Raw genomic sequence first — 10,211 nt, 5'->3', positions numbered from 1 at the left:
TCTGCAGTACAATAAAAAAGCTTGCGATACAGAAAGAAAAATGTGGAAACAAGAAAAAGGTTTAAGTAGGGACATGATCCAGAACTGCATTGAAAACAGAAGCAATGCTAAACTACATAAGAAAACCCCAAAAATCTTACATTTGTAATGTTATTTGAACAAATGTGGATCATGGATATTTCTGTTGGCTGGCTATACCCCTTTGAACAAATTCTACAATTATTTTACTTTAGTGTATCATAATTATTAAGTCTTTATTCTTCAGCCTACTTTTTGTGGTTTTCTGTGCCGAACAACAGAATAAATTACCTTGTATAATGGAATGAAGTATCTTCTTTCCAGGTAGGAGAAGGATGCTGTAGCCACTACACTGCTGGCCAGTATCTTCAAGCACCTGCTTTTTTTTTTTTCCTACTCTGCCACAGACTTCCTCAGTGAAGTTGGGTAAGTCAAGACCTGATCCTCTGAAAATGCCCAATACCTGCTAAGGAACTCTTTGCCTCCATTTTTCACCTTTAATAAGGAATTACAGTATTTTTTTACTTAAAGTAGATTTTCAGGGTAAAAAATACTGAGGATGAGGAGTGGCTTGGCTATTTGGCAGTGGATGGGGTGGTGGGAGATTGTTAGCTTTTCAAGAGTGTTGCCTTGATTAAATAGTGCTACATAATTTAAATGCAGGATATAAGCAAGCTTAGCTCCTTGATAAACAAAATGATCAGTTTCTGATATAGTACTTCACCTTTTTAAAGTTAACTTCCAAGCAATAACTACATACTAACATGGAACTACCTCCTGTATCTGACTTTATGTCAGCTACCAAGTAGGATTCATCATGGTAGACTTGCTTGTAGCTAAAGTAAATTAGCTCGTCCCACTCTACACTTCAGAAGCTTTGATATGCTTATTAGACACAGTCTAATATCTCTCTTCTCACTCTCTAATTTTCCAAAGCATCAGACATGAAGTCTGCCAGAGGACTTTCAGAGGGGCTACTCTGATCTGAGGGAGTTAGAATGCTGATTCTGTAGGCTAAATAAAATGAAAATTACCTGAGTTGGTTCCCCTCTGTTGTTTTTGGTTTTTTTAAACTCAGTTTCCTTACAAGAGTATTTCCCCTCTCACTTGTTAAATGTAAAGTGCAATTTCTTCTGGCTTGCTTCTTTTGTGAGCTAGTTCAACTGCACACAGCTGAGCTGAGATCTGACTAGCACAGCTGTGCTCCTTTACAGTAACAATGATTTATTTTCCTACAAACTGCCAGGGATTCATGAATCCATTCCTTTTTACCTTCTGCACTTATGCAGTTAACTTGCAATTAAATTGTTTGTACAGAAGTGGTAGTAAGATCTCTAAACCCATGAATCAAAAAAGGAGAACTTGAGTTGGAACATACTGTATATCCTCAGTATGGAGTTTGAAATCTGTATGCTGCTTAAAGGCTCAACAGAAGCAGGCTTTCCCCGAGCTGTAGTTTTGCTTTTTTGTGTGGAATGCCTCACAGTTGTGATTAAAGAGACTTATATTTATCATAGGTTTATATAAGATCTTCCAATGCTACTTTTAATTTTTCTAGGATAAATGGGTGTATATGAATTTTCCCCTGACCTAAAGTGGTTCCATGTCTTGTTTGGTAAGTTTGTATTTAAAAATCTTTGGCAGTTGTACCTTGTTACCCAGTCATACCTTAAATTAAAAGTTCTGGTGAAATATCTTGCTTGAGGGGATTTCCACAGTGCTGAGATGTTTAAACTTTGTTCTATCAACTTTTGGTGAAGGAGACTCTTCTCTCTAGGTCTGCCATGTATGTGCTCTGTTTCTTAACATTTTGCTTCACTGACTTGTAGCAGAAAACTTTCTGAACTCCTGCTTATAGGAGCTACTTTTGATGTTTCCCACTGCCAGGTGTAATAAAATGCAGCAACTCCACTAACATTGACTTGTTTCTGTTCTCAAGGACTGTTCCTGTATTCTACGTACACCAGTTGAATCAATAAGACCAGAAGAGTTGTCTCAGAGCAGCATCCATGAATGCCTGGTAAGAAGAAAATAGAAACATTAACTGGCAACATTAAATGCAAACCTGGTACATATTAAAAATAATCTCATTAGGAAGTACTTCTTAAAATGTTAACAGTGCAAATAACCAGAGTACTTGAGGGCTTCCACTTTGGAAGAAGACTATACGTAACTGTTACTTTTAATCTTGTACATGTTTAAAACCAAAACGAACACATTCACACAAAAAAATTCACCAGTAGCTCATAAACCTAAGTCTCAGTGTAATGCTAAAAGCACCATCTTGAATGTTCTGACTTGAGTACTTGATCTTAGCATTCTGATGGATGATATTTCTGCATTAGTTTTAATCATGTAAATGTTTAAAAATTAAATAGTCATTTTGAGAACTGTTTTTCCTCACTGTTAGGCTGATTCTGGTCTAGCTTGGATTCCCCCATCTACAGGAAGGAATGAAATGGTATTTTGCTCTTCTAATGTCTCTCACTATGAACTCCAGCTGGAAATAGGTAACATAAATGTACCTTAAAATATTTCTTGTTCCTGCAGATGCAGGAACAGGTTATTGCTAACTACAGTAAATATTAAATTTGGAAAATGTATTATCAGCTGACTAGAACTATTCTTGCGTCTCGTTAGTTGACAAAAGTGCAGTACATTGCTCATGTTTCAGTAGTCACTTATTTTAAGACAAATCGACAATTACCTGAATTTTTCTCTTAATGTTTATGCATGTGCATGTCAGTTGTCTACATCTGTGGTATGGGGACAATAAATACAGCATTAAGTAACATCATGTCTTGTCACTTGGCTACCGAGTCGATTGTTCTAAGGATGGCTGCGCCCTGAATTGCACTTTGCATGCATATGTTTATGTGAATATGCACGCCAGAAGTGTTGTTCATTTAGATGTATAATTGATACTGACAAATCTTGAAACACTTTTAGTCGTTCTGAAAATAGCTGAGCCATGCTTTAACTAATTTGCTGGATACAGTTTGCTGCAACTACTTAAGTTCTTGACATTCTTTAAAAAATGGTCATACTGCTATCAGTTGCAATTTTAGAACTGTAAAATTATCTCTAAATATGAAGGAAATTATGTGGTGGATTATTATATTTTCCAATGTTAAGGTAGCCACTTCTGGTTTCAGGAAGGAGGTTCAACAACTTAACTTCAGTCTACCTTGCACGGCATACACCTACAGGCATGCAAGTTGCTGTAAGGATCACAGACCTAGAAAATTGCTCCGAAGAGCATTTGAAAGCCTTACAGGTAAAGCAACAACATTTCTACACAAGTCTGATGATGATAGTGATGAATATATATGAGGTTACTAAACAGAGGTAGCCTTTGGGTTTGTACTGGGTCATTTCAGTCAAGTTTTTCCTCCAAAGGAGTAGAATATAAACACAAGACGTGTAAATTTGAGAGTTACTTTCTGAAGAAAACAGTTGACAAATGTTTTAGAAATACTTCTGTAATTGTACAACTTCTTCTTTGAAACACGTTCTGTACTCTGTATTTAACACCAAAACTTCAGATGAAGTTTGAGCAAACTACATCTACTTCAGACAAATGTAACTATGGGCAAGTTAATTGTATTTCTGTGGCAGGGTATTCACATCACCTGCAACTTCGTATAAATGCACAGAGGGAACAGTTCTTTCTACTGTTTGCTGATGTAGTTAATGCTCTTAGTAAGACTGTTGTCTTGTGGTCAACGCATCCACTTTCATTTAATTCCACAGAATGAGGTGGTTTTGTCCCACTTTTTCCAGCATCCCAACGTAATGACACTTTGGACAGTGTTTACAGCTGGTAGTTGGCTTTGGGTCATCTCCCCATTCATGGCCTATGGTAAGAACTGTTAATTGCACTTTTGGAATAGGAAAAAGGGCTGATACAATTTGGACCATATGGTCCATGAGAGGCTTTTCTTTAAGCATCTCCTGTCTTGTAGAAAAAACAAACTTGCCCAAACCATTTTTTTAGAGAAGTCTTCTGTATGTAATCTTCCTCCCCAGTAAAGACTGGTATTTGAACTGCATTAAATTGCACTTAGTCCTAACACCCACCATGTGAGGAATGGTAACTGGGAGATGTATTTGACTTTATACAACTTTAAATTTTGCCAACAGAAAACTTGTCTCGATTGAATAGAGATTTAGTATAGACTTTCAGTTAACAGAAGCATGACTTGAGTGTGATCTTTGATGATGCATCAGTTGCATCCATGTAACTGTCCTTGATGTACCATACTCAATATAAAGATGAATGTGCCTCTCTTGATGTATGTATGCAGTGAAGCAAGCATAGAGAAGTAATTTTAACAAGGCTAGGCTTAGCTAGGTTTTTTTCACTTCAGGTTCGGCTAGACATCTGCTGAAGACTTACTTTCCTGAAGGAATGAGTGAAGCTTTGATAGGGAACATTCTTTTTGGTGCAATCAGAGGATTAAATTACATGCACCAGAATGGCTACATTCACAGGTAGGAGAATGTCAATATGTAAGAGTCAGATTACAGCATCCAGTTTATTAAGAATTTAGTTTCACTTCAAAACTAATTTTCACCTTAAGTGTTGACTCCTTCCTTTTTTCTATATACCTTCTTATGTCAGACAGTGCAGAAGCATTTTTTTCAATAATACAACAGAACCAAGTCTGTAGAAGCTTAAGAACGGTATCCATACATTATTTAAAGTCAGTTGTTACAGGGATTATACATCTGTGTGGCTTTGTTTCTCTGAAGCAGAAGAGAATCAGTTGTAGAAGGGGCTTCCTTACTTCACACCCTTTGCAGGGAAGGAGGGCCTTTCTCCAATTTCTGGCATTTGTTTTCTTGCTGATCATCTCTCCTTTCTCTTGGGGCTGTATTAAAAAGACAACTTATACTGAGTGAAGAACTTCCATGAAAATAATCTGCTAAATAGACCTGCACGCCAACATCTGACTATAAGTTAATGAAATATGAAAGCCTTTCTACTCTAGTAGTGCTTTGAGTAATTCTTATACCTAAAATTTACCACTTTATGTTACAGGAATATTAAAGCTAGCCACATTCTGATTTCAGGGGATGGGCTGGTTTCTCTCTCTGGCTTAAACAACCTCTACAGTTTAGTTAACAATGGACAAAAGTCAAAGGTGGTATATGATTTCCCCCAATTTAGTACATCCGTGCTTCCTTGGCTGAGTCCTGAACTACTGAGACAGGTGAGTATAAATGACACTTAATCTTTCCTATTCAAAGTTACTGGAAGTACTCAGCTTCTAACTTAAGTCAGCTTCTACTCAACTCCTAAGTTAAGAAGTGGAAGCTGTTGAACTGCAACTTTTAAAAGGACACACATGTACTGAATTTGTAATTCTCCTAGAGAGAACTGGTTTTAAAGCTGTTGATAAGGTGGTGCTGTACTAAGTCTCTTTATCTGACCTTCCTGGAAACTACTGCAGATCCTAAAATTTATCTTCAGTACAACCATCAGATTTCTGAACAAAGCCTTCACAAACAAAGGTTTCACAATTTAATTGCCTCAATCCCATGTAGATTACAGGATATTAGAATCTTGTCTTGAAACAGATGCTTGTATTTTTGTCAGCACTGCTCAATGGCATCAGTGATCCAGCAGAGTTTTCTTTCTCTCATAGGATTTGTCTGGGTATAACATGAAGTCTGACATTTACAGTGTGGGAATTACAGCATGTGAATTAGCCAATGGACATGTTCCATTTCAAGATATGCCTCGCACTCAGGTATGATGCTAAACTCTATTTCTACTTCAAAATACTCTGAGCTTTTTTTGTTTTATTCTGAGAAACCAATGCTATTTACTGCTGAAATTGTGGCTGCTTTTTGTGATTTCAAATATGCATGCTTCTTTCTAGATCAAATAATCCTTCCATTCCTGGAGTTTCACAACTTAGTCTGAATAGGTCTGGATAGCTGTTGCACTCTTATACTGCTCTTCCCTTCTACTAGATGCTGCTGCAAAAACTGAAAGGTCCCACATACTGTCCTTGGGATATAAATACCTTTCCCCGTGGGGAATCCAGGATGAAGAATTCCCGATCAGGTGTTGATTCTGGAATTGGTGAGAGCATGACACGCACAATGACCAGTGAAAGGCTACAAATTCCCTTTTCCAAAACGTTTTCACCTGCTTTCCACAACTTGGTAGAACTTTGCTTGCAACAGGACCCTGAGAAAAGGTAACCTTCTGGTGAAAACAAATTTTCTGTCACTTCAATTTAAGACCAAGTATAGCCTGCAATTTAGGATATGATAATTAGTTAAATACTGTTAAAGTCAGAATGTAGACCAGAAGTACTATGCAAAACACTACACTTACCTTTGGTTTTGCAATTTAAGAATCATCTTTTCTGGTAAAGGATCCATGTTGTCTGACCTCTGAATTTCTTCTAATATGAATGTACTTTGTAACAAGTAAAATTAATTTTTAAACATGCACTTTGTCTAAGAAAAAAACAGAAATCTGAAGTATGCGTTTTCAGTATGTCTCTTCTGATGTGAGGCATTAAATTCCTTGTTAAACAGAAAAGTGAAAAAGCTTTTAAAAGAGATTTCTTTAGTAGTACCTTTGCTACAAATTGAGGCATAGAATGTAAGAATTCTGTCCTGCTTTTCTCATGCTTCACATTTGTCTTGTGGATGAAAAACCACAAGCCTTAAATTTGTACATCTGGCCAGTTTTCCAAATGCAGGATTTTACTTTGCAAAACATAATTATATTGTTCATTTTATGATCCAGGCCATCAGCTAGCAGTTTGCTTTCGCATACGTTCTTCAAACAGGTGAGTTTACTACATTTTGTTAAATGACACAGCTATAACCTAAATAAGCCACAAAATACTGCAGTTGGATTACAAAATAAGTTAACTGGAGCCAAAAAACTTTCTTTAACAGTGTACCTGCTTCAGACTAATTTTTTTTTTTTTTTTTAACAAAATGGTATTGATATAGGAAGTGTAAGAGTAATCCATTTCTCCTTTGATAAAGTTGGTTTAACTTAACTAAAGTCAACCTAACTAATAAGTGTAATGGTTAATATTCTTAATTTAAAGCAGAATAACTGCATAGCTAACGTAATTAGTCTTAAAAGACTAATTCAGCTTACTTTAGAGTCAGGAAAGCTAAACCCCTCATCCTGTTATTTTCAGTATTGTAACATGCAAGAATATGGCTCTGATTTCATAAGCTTTCAATGAAGTCAGATGCAAGGTTATGTAGACTTTTATGTACAGCCCTGTTTCAACTTTTCTTCTTTCTAGATAAAAGAACAAACACAGAATTCACTACTGTCTCTATTACCACCTCCTATTCAAAATAATAGATCAGAGTTCTTGGCACTGCCCTCAACAGCTGTTCGGACTGAACTTGGACATACTACTGCAAATCAAGATGATACAGACTGGGAATTCTAAATAAATACCGAACAATCATACCTCTCCTGTGCTTCGAAGAAGGAAAATGTGATTTGTATTTGCTGCTTTGGTTTGTATGGTTAAAATACAATTAGTCAAGGTCTACTTGAAAATGCCATTGAAGTGGCCATATTTCATTAACTACTTCCTCTGTTGGCATCATGAAGTGCAGTGTGCCTCACTTTCTGACTGTAAGGAAAACTCTGTCTAGAGAATGCCTGAATGCTTATGTCCCTCTTTCAAAATATTTTGTAAGGAGAGAGTTCCTGCTGTAATCTTACTCTATACTGTATTTTCAGCTCATTGCTGCAGTCCACGTGCCTTTCTGAATTCAGGCTTGGCTTTTGTCTGTGACCTTGCTTAAACAATCTATTTGTCTTTTCAATATCACCCAAATTATTTTAGTAAGGAGAAATCCTTCACTTCCAAGTCGAAATTTGAAACTGCACAAATTAGTTGCCTCTGCAAATAAATGTTTCTCTTCTCATACATCCCAAAAGGCATTCTTCTCACTTGACATGCTGTCATACTTGCCAAAAGTTAGCTATGCATCATTTTCATGCAGTTTTAGTACTGCATGTTCCCCAGAGAAGTTAAGCTACTTGAAACTATGACTCATACTCTCACATTTGTCTACATTCTTAGTACAAATTTGTGCTTTTGCATCTCCATTTATTGTGTCATTTTAGCAATTAATCTGAGGACCTCTTATTGTGCAAAGTAAGTCTCAAGTTATAACAGGTATTGGGGAATTTTGAAGAATCATATTAAATAATCTAAAGTTACTGGTTTTATTTATATTTTATTCCTGTTCACCACCAGAACTTACCAGAACCTAATACTGTTTTCTTAAAAGAATAGGCACTGCCACAGGCAAACAAGCCTCAGTTGAATTCCCATGGAGAGATTCAGCCATAACAAGAACCTAATAAACCCCCTAGGATCCTAGTGAATTTGTCTGAGAGTCACGTGAAAAACTGCCTTTCTTCTCCGTACAATTCAGTAAGTTCTCATCTCTCATACTGTACCAGGCAACTCAAGCTGAACAAAAGCAGCTTTTTTTAAAAAAAGCTGCATATTATCATAGAATGCATTGGGCTGGAAGGGACCCCCAAAGGTCATCTAGTCCAACCCCCCTGCAGTGAGCAGGGACATCTTTAGCTAGATCAGGTTGCCCACAGCCCCATCAAACCTGATCTTGAATGTCTCCAGGGATGGGGCCTCCACCACCTCTCCGGGCAACCTGTTCCAGTGCTTTACCACCCTTATGGTAAAGAACTCCTTCCTAATACCCAATCTAAATCTACCTGTTTCTAGTTTGAAACCATTGCCCCTTGTCTCTCACCAAAGCCACTAGTATTTTACTGATGTAAGTTCTGACTCTAGTAAAAATGTATAGATATCGAATGGATAGATTTTAAATTTTCAACATAAACAACATTCCACATTAAGTCTTCCATAGCTGAGCCAGTCTGCAACCAACCTTGAGAATACTACTCTCTTGCCAGCAGCATCACTACAAAGCCTTGAAGACCAAATGACCAAAACACAAGCCTGAGACAGACTTTAGTGTGGTTCTTTAGAATTTTATATATTAACAGAAGAGTTGATTCTACTCATTATGCTGTGAAGAGAGCTCTATATTTCAAAACCTAATACGTGAAACTTAAGATTAAAACCTTTCAATAAACTTACCCTATCTGTCTCAATTTATTTCTGTAAGTCTTGTACTTCTGTTTTCACCATAGTCCACTCGTACTAACAGCTTCTTGTTACTGCAGGAAAGAAGTTTCATATTTATGTCAGTCATTAGGCAAGAAAATAGTTGTCAAAAGTAGAAAATTACTCTGATCATAAAAATATTAATAACTGACATACTCTTAGAGAAGATACTATTTTCATGTGAACCCCATGTTCTAAATTCTTAACTATTATAAATTTTGACTATTTTCAAATCAAATACATTATATAGCATTTACGAGTAACTTTTGACTAACAGTACATGTGAAAATCAAGTAAATAAGTGAGAACATATGAAGTTGTACATATTTTAATTACAGACTGAATAATTAATACTTTTTAAAAACCAACAACAAACTGCAGAAAAATTCAGACAGCTTAACTGCTAGTATTTGCAAGCTTTTCTTGAAACAACAGTGCCCTTCACTCTCTATAAAAATGAATAACAAAGCCAGATTTAAACAACCCTGTGTTCCAGTGGAGTTACTTTGCTGCTATCTCTTTCTGAGGAAAGCTTCTGTACTGACATAACTTTTAAGAAGTAAATTAAATACAGGTGTGTACGTTAAAAATCTCACAAGTCTTTACTGTTAGAATGATTACTTTTCAATAACTACAGTACTCTCAAACAAAAGCAATTAAAAGGCAGTGTGACTTCTAGAAATTTTTAAAATAACCAGAAATACTTTAAACTAGTCCCTGGATTATGTTTGGTGAAAGGTTTGCTGCAGTTTTGCTCATTAACTCTGATATTTTCTATTAAGGAATAATGCAAACTAAGTATTAGTTATTTTAAAGCGTATAATCATATTGTTAAGGAGGTTTTGACTACTGGTCACTGAAAAGTTCTTGGAAACAACTGTGTTCTACTGAAAACCTGAAGTTTTTGCATACAGTTAGTGTTTTCAAAATCTGAGATTCATGATCTGTATTGTTAAAGATTCAAGTTGCTGAGACTTCCATATTCCAAGGTGACCTAGTTCTAAGCACAATAATTATTTATTTTTT

At 36.2% G+C, this 10,211-nt stretch overlaps 1 protein-coding gene across 1 annotated transcript; it reads left to right on the top strand.

Moving 5' to 3' along the window:
- The first annotated feature begins 370 nt into the window (after positions 1–370).
- Positions 371–8,248, top strand: STRADB (STE20 related adaptor beta). The gene is made up of 12 exons (XM_009947008.2): positions 371–444; positions 1,577–1,633; positions 1,958–2,038; positions 2,429–2,528; positions 3,174–3,295; positions 3,772–3,880; positions 4,389–4,512; positions 5,063–5,234; positions 5,670–5,774; positions 6,001–6,230; positions 6,791–6,833; positions 7,311–8,248. The coding sequence occupies exons 2-12, from the start codon at positions 1,622–1,624 to the stop codon at positions 7,461–7,463; spliced, it is 1,251 nt and encodes a 416-aa protein (XP_009945310.1). The 5' UTR covers positions 371–444; positions 1,577–1,621; the 3' UTR covers positions 7,464–8,248.
- Positions 8,249–10,211: the final 1,963 nt, after the last annotated feature.

This window comes from Leptosomus discolor, chromosome 5 (assembly GCF_034619465.1).
Source record: "Leptosomus discolor isolate bLepDis1 chromosome 5, bLepDis1.hap2, whole genome shotgun sequence".
Classification (NCBI taxonomy): Eukaryota; Metazoa; Chordata; class Aves; order Leptosomiformes; family Leptosomidae; genus Leptosomus; species Leptosomus discolor.
Note: the sequence above shows the minus strand (reverse complement) of the source record. Positions and strands in the feature narration are given on the sequence as shown.

Coding starts and splice junctions, on each gene's coding strand:
- STRADB (XM_009947008.2), top strand. Junction 3,881..4,388: donor CTCCCCATTCATGGCCTATG/GTAAGAACTGTT, acceptor TTTTCACTTCAG/GTTCGGCTAGACATCTGCTG. Junction 6,834..7,310: donor CGCATACGTTCTTCAAACAG/GTGAGTTTACTA, acceptor TCTTCTTTCTAG/ATAAAAGAACAAACACAGAA.